Source organism: Podarcis liolepis (genome assembly GCF_965112155.1).
Source record: "Podarcis liolepis genome assembly, chromosome: 1".
Lineage (NCBI taxonomy): Eukaryota > Metazoa > Chordata > Lepidosauria > Squamata > Lacertidae > Podarcis > Podarcis liolepis.
Window position 1 is genome coordinate 96,386,621 of NC_139554.1, and position 15,813 is coordinate 96,402,433.

At 42.2% G+C, this 15,813-nt stretch overlaps 1 protein-coding gene across 1 annotated transcript; it reads left to right on the top strand.

Moving 5' to 3' along the window:
• Window positions 1-818: 818 nt before the first annotated feature.
• Window positions 819-3,318, top strand: LOC310711130 (tigger transposable element-derived protein 1-like; the record flags this gene model as incomplete). The annotated part of the gene is made up of 3 exons (XM_083512599.1): window positions 819-1,368; window positions 1,493-2,946; window positions 3,310-3,318. Exons 2-3 carry the CDS (start codon window positions 1,510-1,512, stop codon window positions 3,316-3,318), a joined length of 1,446 nt encoding a protein of 481 aa, XP_083368725.1. The 5' UTR covers window positions 819-1,368; window positions 1,493-1,509.
• Window positions 3,319-15,813: the final 12,495 nt, after the last annotated feature.

The window sequence follows — 15,813 nt, forward strand, 5'->3', positions numbered from 1 at the left end:
TCCAAGTGAAAAATGCATATTAATAAAGCAATTCACAGGGTATGGTATCATGAATATAGGTAGGTTTGAAAGCTTAGCAGTGTGATTGCATCTCCACACAATGTCAGTAACATTTACAATTTCCACATCATTTTTAAAAGAGGAACATCATATGCTCCAGTAAGCACCACTGTGTTCAGGTTAATAATACCTCTTTGTATATCTGATTTGTTTTCACATTAAAATGCTATTAGTATTTTTTCTTCAGTGTTTGAAAAATTTCTAAATAGGAGTTATGTCCATCAGACAACAAAATAGTCTATAAAAGTAGCTCCAACTTATCTTTTCTTTTTCTTTTTTAGGAAAACAATATACAGTGGTGCCCCGCAAGACGAACGCCTCGCAAGACGAAAAACTCGCAAGATGAAAAACTCGCAAGATGAAAGATTTTTTCGTTTTCAAGTTGCTTCGCAAGACGAATTTCCCTATGGGCTTGCTTCGCAAGACGAAAACGTCTTGCAAGTTTGTTTCCTTTTTCGTAAAACCGTTAATACCCAGGGTGCATTGCTGGAAGAGGTGCAGTTGCGACTTGACTTCGAGGAGCAACACGTTGCACGCGGTGTGGTGGCCTTTTTGAGCTTTTTAAAGAGTTTGCTGAATTTTTGAAGCTTTTCCAAAACTTCTTTTGCAGCTCTTTGGTAAGTTAAACTTTTAAAACTTTTTTGGGGGGGGTTTGGATTTTGGGTTGGGGTGTTTAGAATTCAAGGACTTGGTGTTGGGGAGAGGTTTGCAAGAATCTGGGAGCTTGTGTGGTTTTTTTTTTTTTTTTGAATTTTTATGGTTTTCTGTGACCGTTGGGCGATGCTGTTTTTTTTTTTTGAAAAAAAGTTCTGGGTTTTGAATTTCTGTGTGCTGGGTGGCTGGGGGGACAGTTCAGGAGGGGTTTGCAAGAATCTGGGAGCTTGTGTGGGGTTTTTTTGAATTTTTATGGTTTTCTGTGACCATTGGGCCATGTTGTTGTTTTTTGAAAAAAAGTTCTGGGTTTTGAATTTCTGTGTGCTGGGTGGTTGGGGGGACAGTTCAGGAGGGGTTTGCAAGAATCTGGGAGCTTGTGTGGTTTTTTCTGCATTTTTATGGTTTTCTGTGACCATTGGGCCATGTTGGTTTTTTTTTGAAAAAAATTCTGGGTTTGAATTTCTGTGTGCTGGGTGGCTGGGGGGACAGTTCAGGAGGGGTTTGCAACAGTTGGGGAGGGGTTTGCAACAGTTGGGGAGGGGCTGGGGGAACAGTTGAGGTTTTTGAAGACTTTGGTGATTTTTAAAGCTTTCCCAAAACTTCGTTTGCAGCCATTTGAGGATTTTGAAGACTTTGGTGATTTGCAGCCATTTCGTAAGTTAAACTTTTAAAACTTTTTTGGGGGTTTTTGGATTTTGGGTTGGGTGTTCAAGGACTTGGTTCTGGGTTTGAATTGCTGGGTTTTTCTTTCTTTTTCTGAGTTTACGAGTTTACAAAGGTAAGAGCTGTGCTGCCATGGGACCCAAGAAGACTGCTGCTGCTGCGGAGGCCGGCGAGAGGAAGAAGGAGAAGGTGACGCTGGAAATGAAGAAGGAGATCATCTGGAAGCACGACGGTGGAATGTGTGTGACGGACCTCGCCAGGGAGTACGGCAGGAACCCATCGACCATCGGGACCATCCTGAAGATGAGGGAGAAGATCCTTGCAACTGATGCAGCCAAGGGAGTCACCAGGATCGTGAAGAACCGCCCAGCTGTTCTGGAGGAGGTCGAGAAGTTGCTGCTCATCTGGTTAGAAGAGAAGCAGCGTGCAGGGGACACAGTGACTGAGGCCATGATTTGTGAGAAGGCCAAGGCCTTGCACGCAGACCTCATCCGGGAACAGCCAGGAACCTCAGGCGAGCCAGAAGTCTTCAAGGCAAGCAGAGGCTGGTTTGACCGGTTCAAGGCAAGATCTGGAATCCACAGCGTGGTCAGGCATGGAGAAGCTGCCAGTTCTGATGTTCCTGCGGCTGAGGACTTTGCAGCAGAGTTCCTGGAGGTTGTGAAGACGGAGGGCTACGTTCCACAGCAGGTCTTCAACTGTGATGAGACCGGGCTGTTTTGGAAGAGGATGCCCAAAAGGACTTTCATCACACAGGAGGAGGCCAAGTTGCCTGGCCACAAGCCCATGAAGGACCGTCTGACCCTGCTCTTCTGTGCCAACGCAAGCGGCGACCTGAAGATCAAGCCCCTGCTGGTGAACCACTCGGAGGCCTTCAAGAAACACAAGGTCGACAAGGAGCGGCTGAGTGTCATGTGGCGATCCAACAGCAAGGCTTGGGTCACATGTGTGCTGTTTGTGGACTGGGTCAATCTTGCTTTTGGCCCTGCTGTCAAACAGTACCTGCTGGACAACGACCTGCCGCTGAAGGCTTTGCTTCTGATGGACAATGCTCCTGCTCATCCTAAAGGCCTTGAGGTGGACTTGTTGGAAGAGTTCAGCTTCATCAACATCATGTTCCTGCCACCTAACACCACGCCACTGCTCCAGCCAATGGATCAGCAGGTCATCGCCGATTTCAAAAAACTCTACACCAAGGAGCTTTTCAGGCGATGCTTCGAGGTGACTGATTGCACCACCATCACCCTGCGGGAATTCTGGAAGGACCACTTCAACATCGTCACCTGCTTGAAGATGATCACCACGGCCTGGAACGGGATCAGCCAGAGAAATTTGAATTGCGCTTGGCGCAGCCTGTGGCCGGACTGTGTGGCACCAAGTGACTCTGATGCACCAGAGTCAACAGTGGTGCAGGACATTGTTGCCTTGGGGAGGACCATGGGCCTGGAGGTCACAGAGGAGGACGTCAGCAAGCTGGTGGAGGAGCACCACCATGAGCTGACCACCCAGGAGCTGGTTGAACTGCAGGCAGAGGTTGCGCAGGAGCAGGCTTCGCTGGAAGAGGAAGAAGCAACTGAGGAACGGCCGTCCTCCAAAGAACTGAGGGACATTTGCCAGAAGTGGAAGGAGGTGCAGGCTTTTGCAGAGCGGCACCACCCGAACAAGCACGTGGCACATGACCAAGCGAACACTTTTGATACGACGGTCATGTTGACTCTCAGGGAGCTGCTGAAAAGGCGGATGAAGCAGCAGACCTCAGCAAGAAGCAAAGAGTGGAAGAGGAACCTTCTTCGAGTGGTCCCCCAGAGTCTTAGAAAATGTATGTACAATACACTTTGTTGATTTTTAAATGTTTTTCTGTCATGTTTAGAAACTTAATTTATTGTTCCTTCAATTTTTGAAATGCTCTTTAAAGTATGTGTGACTTTAAAGAGCAGTTAATAAACTATTGTTGTACCAAATTGGGCTTTGATTGGACTTTTTTTGACCATAGGAACGCATTAATTGAATTTCAATGCATTCCTATGGGAAACCATGCTTCGCAAGACGAAAAATTCGCTAGACGAAAAAACTCGCGGAACAAATTAATTTCGTCTTGCGAGGCACCACTGTACATCAATCACACACTGGGGAGCAGACAGTCCTGTTTGATAGGCTTGCCTACTTATTTCTTTACCTAAGATAATATCTACAGCATCCATGTGTCTGACAGAAATGGCTTGAAGCTATGATGCAGTTGATCAAAAAGAAAATAAATGTGAAATGCATGTCTCTACTTCCCCACAAACCAAACTTTTGCTGAGGTTAAGTGGAAACAGTGAGACGGGGTCATTCAATCAATCCACCAGTCAATCACACTGTGGGATATACTGCAGAGAGCAGCTTCCTCGAGACGTGATGGATGCAATATATACCTGACTCAGCAGCTACCAAGATTGCAGCAGATCACTGTAATTTGAAACTATGCGCACACAATTCATGCTTCGGTTTAAAGGAAAAGAACAACACATCTGCTGCTGAACCAGATCTTGGGATGGAAATGGTCAGTATCCTGAGTCTAGTAGTAGCGGTAGCGGTAGTAGTAGTAGTTCTAACCAAATGAGAGCCACTGCCTTTATCCCTATCACCTTGTCAATTACTGCTGGTTTCCATAAGATATATATCTGTGTCTTGTGCAGACTTATCTTATGTATCAAACCTGATTTGGATCATTCAGGATCAAATAGACAACTCCAAGTTTTCAATAGCTCTTATGGAATTAGCAAATATACCTACAGCTAGTTCCTCAGGGATGAGGAACCTGTGCACCTCCAGATGTTGGACTCCAACTCACATCAGCACCAGACTGTATGGCCAAAGATCAGGAATGATGGGAGATGTAGTCCAGGAGCATATGAAGACCACAGGTTTACTATCCTTGTAGTATACCATACTATAGTCAGGATTTACTCCAGTTTAAAAGGGAGCTAAAAATGAAATCCTTGGTATTAATATCTGCCTGTGAAGCATGGGAAATGTTAATCATTTGGAAGGAGGGTTGATTGGGCATTGGTACTGATGTTACCCATTAAAGTTCATGGGTCTACATCAGTGTAAATTGCTTGTTAATTTTTTCCCCATCCCATCTAAAGAAAATGGGAGAAGGGTTCATTATTCACTTTATGCCTAATACTTTTCTGTTCTTTGGCTTTCTGCTTGCAAAGCACTCGGGAGATCATGGGCCAAAAAGGGTGCCACAGGAAGCAAATTATTTTAAGTAAAATTTATTAATGTGAGTCGTTCCAATATATTAAACCGCATAGCCAAGCCATTTCCTGAGTTATTAATGATCCTGAACCATAGGTCTAGTACTTCCTCATTTTGGCTTTTATTAGCCAAGAATTCTACTGTGAGGCAACAGTAATAGAAAATTCACTCTTGGAGCCAAATTGAAGAGGAAAGAAGCAATCAATTTACATTGGGGGGCTGCAGGGGCACAGTGGGTTTGGCCACTTGAGAGCATAAGAAGAGCCCTGCAGGTCAGAGGAAAATGGCCCATCTAGTCCAGAATCCTGTTCTTACAGTGGCCAACCAGATGCTTTCCCTTTTGTGAGAATCCTATTAGAAGACTATAGGATGGGCATTGCTATTCAAAGACTGTGTGCGCACCATGACTTGTCATCGATTATGTGGGGCAGGGTTTATCTGCCCCCCCCCCCCAATATTTTATTCAAGTTGGCACCCCTGGCAGGGGGAGAGGACAGAATTCAGATTTTAAATGGGCGTCTGTTCTCTTCCAAACCACTGGAAGGCTGTGTCTACACTAACCTCTATCTTCCACAAAGACCATCTGAGTTTTCCCCTCCTTTTGCCCCAATGCATTATTTATTGTCTTTATTTTTATTACTTATTATCTTCCCCTTTTGTACAGTACAGTCCTCTGCAAGTCCTTTCTCTAAAGAAAGTGGGCATAAAACTGCAGTCTCCTTTGGTAGTATTGTTTATTAAGACTGAAGGTGGCACCGTCTCTCAGAAGTACCTTCGGCAGAAGCATGCTGATAATTGAATTATGTGGTGCTTCAACTATTCTAACTTCACAAGCATTACAGCATCATATATACATTAACTGCAAACAAACTCCTAGGAAAGCCCATGAACTGTAAAGGCTGCCTGTGACTATTTCTACAGTTCTGTGTTCAGAATCATGCTGCAGACTCAGAAGTGACTTTTACTTAACACGCTGCCTGTTATGCCTTGAGATAAGATCTTCATTGGGTACATGGGTGAGGCCTGCAGGTAGAACTGTCTGGGTCAGGCTGTTGAAAGCAGAGCAGGTCTTTGTTGGAGCCAAAGGCAGTTTGGGGCAGCTCCAGCATCAAAGCCCATTGTTATTTTTAATAGGTCAGGGAGCTCAAGACAAAATCTATTCATCTTGGTGTCAACACAATGCAACATGAAAGCTAGTTGGGTGGTAGATTTGGAGCAGAGCCATGACATTGGAGACAGGGGTGTAGCTCAATGCCTATTCCCTGACTTAAGTCACATTGCTCACCTCCAAATCTACAGCGAGCCACAGAGATGGAAACTCACTGTTATAAGAGCTTTTGTCCATACATTTTAAAAAAATAATTATGCAGATGTGTGTGCAATTTAAGACAGGGAACCAGACTGGAGCACAGCATGTAACCCATGCTATAGCCCCAGACCCTAAATCAGGCTCTGCCCCACCAATGCTTTTCAGAAAGACAGCCACTGGAAACTTTAAACACAGAGCATTTGCATCACATATACAGTAGTTTGACTTTAAAATGTGTTTTTTAGTTAAATGGCCTGTTAAAACAAACAATCCCTTATCAACTTCTGGCTAGGTCCATTTCTTTTGCTAGTTTTTTTTACAACCCTTTCTGTCCTGTATCAGAAAGACATGGAGTAAATTGAGGAAATTATGTTCTTTTGGTTAATTTCTTTTGGTTAATTGATCTTATGTACTGTATGCTTTTTGCAATCTTTATGTGCACTACTTAGAAACAGTTGAAATAAATAATAAATAAGTATATTAGGAGAAGGAAGGAAGGTATACATCAGGTGAGTGGGGAAACTGTGGTCCTCCCTATGTTGTTGGACTCAAACTCCCATCAGCCCCAGGCAGCATTGCCAGTAGTCAGGGATTATGGGAGTTGCAGTCCCAAAGGTTCCCGTGTAACTGGTATAAACATAAGCCTGCAAGGAGAAAGGCCTCTGAATTTTACCTAATATAAAATTCAGTTTGTGGATTTGAAGGGTACTACTCAGATAAAATACCTGCAGGAATTTTTGAGGAACTTTCAAATAAGTATAGCAAGGGTACTTTAAAAAATTCACAAGGGAGATGGTTAATTGGCACATCTCTGCCCACAGATTGTATTTCTCTGCTTTTGCTACCCATGTCTGGTGATTCTACACTGCTGTTTACTATCTTGTTACTTCAGTTCTCTCAGTTTCTAAAAGGTGTGACACTGTAGTGAATAATGTATGTTCCTCCAACGATAGATTTCTTCACTAATCATGTTTCTCAGTCTCTAGTTACAATTCCACCAACCCATTTGCTTCAAAATCAGCAGTGGGATTTAGGTGGCATTCAGAAAACTCTCTAAATAAGAACTGAACTCATTGCTCTTCAGCCTTTTCAGGGTTTATGGTCACTGGCTTGTGTTAAGTGTAACAGTGAAACTCGGTTTGGTTTTTTTAGGAACTTGGTATCAGTTGTTCCTGGAGGATGAAAGGTCCATGGTGCTGTATTCCTTCTTAAGCAATAGTCACTGCTTGCTCACGGTCATTCCACCATTATATAGAGAGGTGCCTAGGTGGTTGTATTTGATAGCCAAAACTCAACTTACGTTACTAGAAGGGTGGGTTTGTTGGGATTGATTAAACAAAAACAATTTGCCATAGTCGGAATTCATCTATGACGTGAGTTGCTGTTTTCTATGTAGGGTCATAACAATGAATGATTTAGTCAGAGAGAAAGGACATGAAAGTATTGTTCCTTATGCATGTTGTTATTTACTTACATTCAAGGCTACAGAAGGAAACAAGAATGCTGCTGGATCAGAGCAAAGGTTCCTGTAGTGTGCCATCCAGTTACCCCACTGTTGGGCATCCATGGGCAGGGGCACATAAAAAGGACCTGCTTCCATTCCTATTGCCCTCCTTTCCCTTCATACCTATAGACACAGTCTCACCATCTTGGTCACCTTCTTCTGGACACTCTCCACTCAGTGATTTTATTTTATCCATCTTGTCTTATTATCTGTTCCAGTTGATTTAATTGAGGGCTCAGGCGCAGTGAGGCTGCAAGCAGCTGGGGGCTAACATGGGAAGATGAAATAATCACAGGGCAATCACTTTGGGATAAAATAGGCTACAAATTTATTGATTACAAATGTAAGAAACTCTTGGTGCAGGCAATGGTTGTATATCCAGAATCACCCAACCCGACTTCTGGTTGATTACTGAGCAGGATTAATCCCAGGTTAAGGATCACCTCTTGGTGTATATCTTTTCTTTTTTAATCTGATTTTTTTATTGAAAGCTTTGAACATGTGATACAATAAAATCCAAAGAAAGCTAAATAAAAATAGAGAATGAAAGAAGGGGGAAAACAAGAAAGAAAGAAAGAAAGAAAGAAAGAAAGAAAGAAAGAAAAGAAAAGGGAGGGAGAGAGAGAGAAATAATATACAGAGCCCTCTATCAGGGGTAGATCTTAACTCATGTCTCACAAAAAAGGGGGTGGACCCTTCCAGCTCTCAGCTTGGGAGCTTCCATTTGTACTCCCAGCCTCCCAGCCTAGGAGTTCTTCCCTCCCCTGTCTGTCATGCAGGGTTCTTCATCAGTCATCCATCATCTTCCTGACACATACCATATTGAGGTGATCTCCCCCTGGTCCGCCTGTGATTAGTCAGAACCAGGGGATGAAGCCCCTGTGACCACTGGAGGAGGAAATAACATCCTTTCTGGTCCCACAGGAAACCAGCACCCCCACCCCCAGAGTCACTGCGACCTCTGCATTGGGCCACAATCGCTGCACATCAGGGGAAGAGGGAAGCAGTCCTTGTGTAACCCTGAATTCTACCATTACAAGAGTGCAGAGAAAATATTGTCTCTCTCCACATTCTCCAAATCACGCATCACAACACACTGGTTTCAAGGGCAGATTTGCTACCTGAAGTAATTAGATGTCTGTTAGCTCCCAAAGCAAAATTCTGTTTACCCCACTGCCAACGACACTTTTACAGTTGCAATCCCACTCAAATCAAATTCAAGGAGAGCAACAAAGAGCAGCCTGCCATTCCGCCATGAAAATAGCAGATCTTGCCACTGACTGAACTCTTTAACAATAACACTGTCTTTCCAGAATATTAATGTATCTCACAAGCTCTTAACCGTTTTTCTCGGTGATGTTGATTGAAGGGCCTGAAGGAGATCAATAAAAAGTGCTGCATAAGGCTTATTTGTTTTAATCACCTTCAGATAAACCATAAGATATTGATCTTAAGCTTTTCAGCAGCTTGAAAAGGAGCCAAATCTTTATCAGTTTCTAATGGCATGCAGACATTCTGAGGACTAATACCACACTGTTAGTAGGGAAAGTTCCACATGCTGTACTAGAAGCCTTGAAAGCCAATCTTCCAGTTTATGGCTGCTTGCAAGTTTTTGCTTCCTCTCTTGCTGGTTGTGATGGAGAGCTGGAGCTGTCGATAGATTCTGATTAATGAACAAAGCAGCTAAGTAATGCTACAGAACTTGATGGCTGCAAAACATATTTTTAATTTATTTCATAAAATTCATACACTGCTTGATTGTAAAAAAAAACAAAAAACTCAAAGTGGTTTACACAAATTGTGACTTTTATCCCCGCTCCCCTTTTATGGTTTCTGGTGTTCTTTAGAACTCTGGTTTCTCCTCTTCATGATGATCTTATTCTGCAGTTTGATAATATCTTGACATAGCTTTCAACTCTGCTTCAAATTTTGTAACCTACACTGTTCCTGTTGTCTTCACTGTTCCTTATTTAGTATGTCCCATCAACCCGTGCCTTTGAACAGCTGAAGTAAATGGCTGTATTCCATTAAGACCTTAAATGAAAAGTAAACTACTTATAGAAAACTATTTTTAAAAAACTGCTCCTTACAACCTGGCTTTGTACTCATTTCATCAATAAACTGAGCACTCTGGAATAAATTTTTCATAAGTTAGTCTTCATTAAATAGTAGCCGATCAACACTGAAGTGAGCAGTGCACCCATCCATTAGTAGTGATGTAGCTTGAGCAGTTCATTTGATACATAGAAAGATGTAACAGCAAGCAATATACAGTATTCTAATTTCAATACATGCCAAAGAATACTGCAGAGTAACTGGAGATTTTACCCTATCCCTATCCCCTATCTACATTTTAACTTCATGCAACTAACCTGTGAAGCTGGTTAGGTCAGGATAAAAGGGAATGATTTGCTCAAAGTCACCCAGTGAGCTTCTTGGCTGACCTTGAATCTAACACATTCCAACACTCTCCAGTCCGAGTCTATCCACTACAACACAATGGTTCTGTTGATGTTTGGACAAAGTATAATAACTCCAAAGCCAAATCTGGTGGTCTCTGAAGCAATAACATCTAACCATTCTAGGAAGCATATAGATCCCTACTCAAGGGGCTGCGGTTTGGGGCAGCAGTTGTGTTGAAAACAAAACACTTGAATTTGATCATAGATTATTTAAGTCTATGGAAGCCTGTCAGTGCAGAGAGTTGACTATATCCAATGACCTTTGTAGAGTTCTGTGGATTCCATTACACTGAATTTATCATGATGAACCTTGCCTTCTACAAAATGTCATGCAACATTTAATTGTTTTATGACACAAATGACATTTTCTTTTGCTGCCATTTAAACTGTGTTGAAAAGATATGTTCTACTTTTACTTCCTCTTCATACATCTCAACACTGTTGCCACCTGCAAAGAAGTTTTCCACTACCTTTTTCTCAATAAACTCTTTACCATTTGTTTTGCAAGGACTGCAAAATCCAGGGCCCCAGGTTAACCACCTAATGTATATCATAGTTTGTGAAATGAATTTATGGTGCAATATAAATGCCTATGGTAAACCTAGCTTTTGACCTTTATTTAATGTGTGCACTGATTGCTTCGGTATTTAGAGGCAAAACCTTTGAAGTTTAAGGTAGGTATTTTGACAAATAAAATACCCTGTCTTGATTACTGTGCAGATTAACATTTAAAATGTCAAACATTTGGGGGCATAGTCAAAATATAATTCTAACGTGTATGTCATACTGTTGGAACAGCAAGAAAAAGCTAAAGTGCAAGAAGGAAAACGGGAACTAAAGCACAGGAAGAAATTCTAACTAAGCTCCTGTTTTTCTACCTCCTTTATAGCTTTCTTTTGCAAACAGTTATGGCATTGTCCTTTGAAATACTTCTTTGAAGCATCTCTGTGGTAGCTACTGTGGTAGAAAGTGAGGAGCTTCCAGGCTTCCAGGAAGAACATATACTGCTACTTTGTAACAGGACTTAACCATTTATTTTAATGTAGAACACAATCAAGGTCAGAACCTCTAACAGCAGTCAGCCATCTTGACGCAAACAACAACCAGCAGTTCTTCTGCCCCATGCAGCCTCAGGAAGGTAGGTGGCATCTCCTACAATTATTAACCATTCAATCTCACAGTATTGAAAAACCTATTCGTTTATTCACTGAGCCCTCCGGTCTGGCAGTGCTGTCACATAACATCAGGCCAGTCCAAAATAAGACCATGGTGATCCACAATTTGATCATGAATGAAGAAAGAACTAAACTGGTGAAACCTCAGTGGGTGAACTGAGCGCATCTAACTTAACTCAGATGTGCCCACCCAGATAGCACCAGTCCAGACTTCATCTTGGGATGGGCTTAGAGGGTCTGCACTTGGTGCTTTGCATGTTGGACCCCACCCCTTTAACTGAAGTTGGTGGAGAGGGTCCAGGTGGGGCAACTGCAGACTTCTGTAGATGATATGGATTATCTAGACTCATTCCAGTTTTGTTTCAGGCTTGGTCAGGGAACTGAATCAGGCTTGCTTGTCCTGATGGATTCCCTTTTGTTTAGAGTGGGATCAGCAGCATGCAACCTTATTCCATCTTCTCGTTCCCTACACCTTTTGTTACCACTGACTATGAGATACTCCTGAACCAGCTGTGTGGGGACACTTTGTTAGAGTGGTTATGGTCCTACCTACAGAGCTGAGACCAGAAAATAGTATTAGTAGAGTGCTTTTCAGCTCCCTGGCAGTGGGCACACTTGGAATTTTGAGATAGTGCTATTGGCACCTGGCACAAAATGGCTGCTGTGTTGTGTGTGACTGCCACATTGAAAACAGCATAAAAAGAGACTAAAATGGTGCAGATGGTCTCCCACATCTCATATATGGTGGATTTCTGAGTGGATATTGCTGAAACTTTCCATGGATGTCAGAGGGAGTACTGGTGACTATGGGCAGCAGGTTGACAACCCCTGTTCATCTAGGCAGATGCTCCATATCACAGTTCATTGGCTTCCCACATGGCTACACACAAGGTTACCTGCCACGGCAAATTTTGGTAATACAGCTCCCTGAGTGAGGACAAATCCCGCCCCCCGCCCCCCTGTCTTATTTTCACAATACAGTGGTACCTCGGGTTAAGAACTTAATTCGTTCTGGAGGTCCGTTCTTCACCTGAAACTGTTCTTAACCTGAGGCACCACTTTAGCTAATGGGGCCTCCCACTGCTGCAGCCACGCCACCGCCACACGATTTCTGTTCTAATCCTGAAGCAAAGTTCTTAACCCGAGGTACTATTTCTGGGTTAGCAGAATCTGTAACCTGAAGTGTCTGTAACCTGAAGTGTCTGTGACCTGAGGTACCACTGTAATTCCTTTTTAATTCATTATTCCTTTTTAATTCCTCATTATCTTGTGGCTCCTTGGCTCAGCACCCAGGGCGGTGGGGGGAACTGCCCACACCTTTATAAATCCACTACTGGCTATATTTGTCCAAAAAGGTTGGCAATGCCCTTGCTGAAGTTTATATAGTATTTTGTGATTGTAAATCGTGATTTGATGCTGCTTCCCAATCTCAGAATATTAGATAGAATTCAAGTGTTCTAATCACTAGGTGTATTCTACCAATGACAGAAACAGAGTAGGAAGGAAATCTGATCAAATTATTCAGAGTAATATACCGGTACCAAGAGAGCCATGAAAATACTCTGCAGCAAAGCTTTTCCCCCATCGCTTCTGTTGTTGCTCATATTTCATCTGGATGTTCATTCACCATTGACCTCTTTGTAGCATGTTGTTAAATCAAATTTACTTGAGGTTAAATTGGTATGCTGCTTGGTGAGAGATTTTACTTTAAAGTCAAAGCTGACATGATGTCCGATCTCAAGAATAAACACTGAGACATAAAATATTATCACTTCTGTTAACTTCTAGAAAGAGGGTTATTACTCCAGTGAAGTGGTGTAGTGATTGTTAGGTCATTCAGATGTTTTTAGTTCCTTAAAACTGAGCACCAAGTGTTCTCAATGCCACATTATGAATTCACATAAACCATTTTCTTATTGGACCTCATTCCAATGCAGCCCTGAAAAAGAGGGTGACACAATCTCTGATAATGTAATCAAGGTTTCCAAAGCATGTTTTTACATGTCTTGTTTAGTCTTATTCATGTGTGTACATTTCCAGTAACTTCTGAGATAGTAAAATGTTAAAAAATAATATTTAATGCGTTCTTACTTGTTACTGCTCATGAACCAAGACACTGTGCTTTATCTCACTTCCTGTTGCTGTCCCTTAATTTACAAAATAACAGTAGAACCACCACCAATAATAATAAATTAATCCCCTGGTGAGGATTTCCTTTTATGCCTGCATTTCCAGGCCTACACTAAATGGTTTTTGTTTGTTTGTTTGTTTTATTATTTTAGTCAAATAGGTGCCCAAACAGAATATTAAGTGCAGTTTAATAAGAGAATGTTGATTTCCTCTACAACAAAATCTGTGCTTTCTCTGATGGGAGCACTAATTGTCATAGTATACTCAACATTTTTTGTTGTTTTTGTTTCATGACAGAAAGGTATGCAGTTTTGTAGTTTAACACCTATCCAATGCATACTTGCTGGGGAGTAAGCCCCTCTGAACTCAGTGGTACTTATTTCCAAGTAAACTAGTTTAGCATTGTGTTTTTAATTCCATTATCTATTCATATAGATTCTATTTATCTAGGATTACAGTAACCTTCATCCTGTTCTTGTCTCCTAAAGCACCACTGTGTGTGGACAGAGATAACATTGTTTGGGTGCTGTAACTACAGCTGTAACAGTACAGTGGTACCTCGGGTTACATACACTTCAGGTTACATACGCTTCAGGTTACAGACTCTGCTAACCCAGAAATAGTACCTCAGGTTAAGAACTTTGCTTCAGGATGAGAACAGAAATCGGGCTCCGGCAGCGCAGCAGCAGCAGGAGGCCCCATTAGCTAAAGTGGTGCTTCAGGTTAAGAACATTTTCAGGTTAAGAACGGACCTCCGGAACGAATTAAGTACTTAACCCAAGGTACCACTGTATTTATAAAATTTCAAACCAAACCACAAAGCAGCAGGGTATCAATGGTTTTGTTTCTTTTAACTGTAAAGTATGAAAAATACATTAGACAGAGGCAGGGGTGGGTTGCCAAGTGAGGCAAATCTGCAGTAGTAGCCTCCCTACCACTTAGAGGCAGGCAGAGGAACAAGACAGCCTCCTGTTCAGCCCTTCCCTCTGGCTGGTCAAAGTCCTCCCACCTCCTTGATGTGAATCTCTGGCAACAGGAAGGGCAGAGGAGAGAGCATCTCTTCTTCCCACTGCCTGACATCCAGGGTCACCTCACTCCTCTACCTTTGGGTGCCATTCTTACAGCCCCTATCCCCACCTGCTCCTTTTCTTCCTTCCTTGGTAGCTCAGCTGGTAGAGCATGCGACTCTTAATCTCAGGATTGTGGGTTCAAGCCCCATATTAGGCCAAATATTGCTGTATTGCATGAGGTTGGACTAGATGACCTTTGTGATACCTTACAACTCTACAATTCTATGATTCCTCTTCTTCTGTCTGAGGCTGCCAAGACATGTAATTTCAATCTTGCTATTTTGATCTCTGCCCCACAAAATTTAGAATACTAGAAATGATTGGACACTTTCCCCACCTCTTCTATTTTCACAAGCATGTCCTTCTCTGTGTTCTGAAAAGGAAATATTTAAATTCCAATTTCACCCACTTCTATCAAAGCATTGGAGTGGAGTTATGGCCATTTGAAAATTTCCTAATAGTTAATGGGGGTGGGGAAATGAAGGAATGGCTGCCCTTATGGGAAAACCAATGGGGGACCTTCTGAAATTTGGTAGGCTATATGCCCTCAGAAGTGGAAACTTGTTGCAAATTTCAGATTATTCTGTCCTTTTTACAACACACACACACACACACACACACACACTACAAATATCCCTGGACCTATCTGCCTTTAATTTATCTATTTGGGTGGGGATAACATGCCTGCAAATTTCATCCACTTCTATCAAAAGGGAGGAAGTTAAACAAAAATAACTTCCTCCCTTTTGATAGAAGAACTTCCCCACAAACAAAAATAAAGATTTGGAAGAGAAATGAAGCAAATTGAAGTTGACATTTAAACAAATCAAGCAGACTACAAAGCGCTTCAGATCAAGACAAGCTGTCTTCCAAAGCACCAAATTGGGGTCCAAATTAAATATGCAGCTTAGCACACATCCCCAATAATTAGTTTTTATAGTTTATAGCAGGAGTGAGAAACTTGTGACCATCTGGCTGTTGCCAGACTGCAATGCCTATCATCCCTGATCTTTTGCCAAGCTTGCTAGAGCTGATGGGAGTTGGAGTCCAACAACCTCTGCCTGTCCATCCTTGTTTTCTGTTTTCCATCCTTGTTTTATAGAGAACTTAGACTGAGGTGTGACTTGTCATCCAGGTATCATAAAATTCCCATGGGAGTCTCCAGGATTATTCCAGAGGTGTTAGTTGTGGATTACATTCACAGGACACTATTCAGTCAAATGTAAGCACATGCTTAGCTCTATCACATTAACAGTGATACTTAGAAGTGCTTTATTTTGGTTGAATCACACTCTTAGTGATTTTCTCAAGTCTGCTCAGCTGCTGAGCTGGATTACAGCTGAAGTCTCTCAGGTACAAATATAATAATAGCCACTGAACCAGAGGAGCTCAGCTGTAAATATATGTTCCAGTTGCCACACTGATGTCTCTGGAGTTGCTGCCTTGTATGCCATGTGTTATTAACTATTGAGAAATTTGTATGGGAGAATAGCACTATTGGTGTTTTATATATGAGACTACCTCCCTCCTTGTGTCCTTC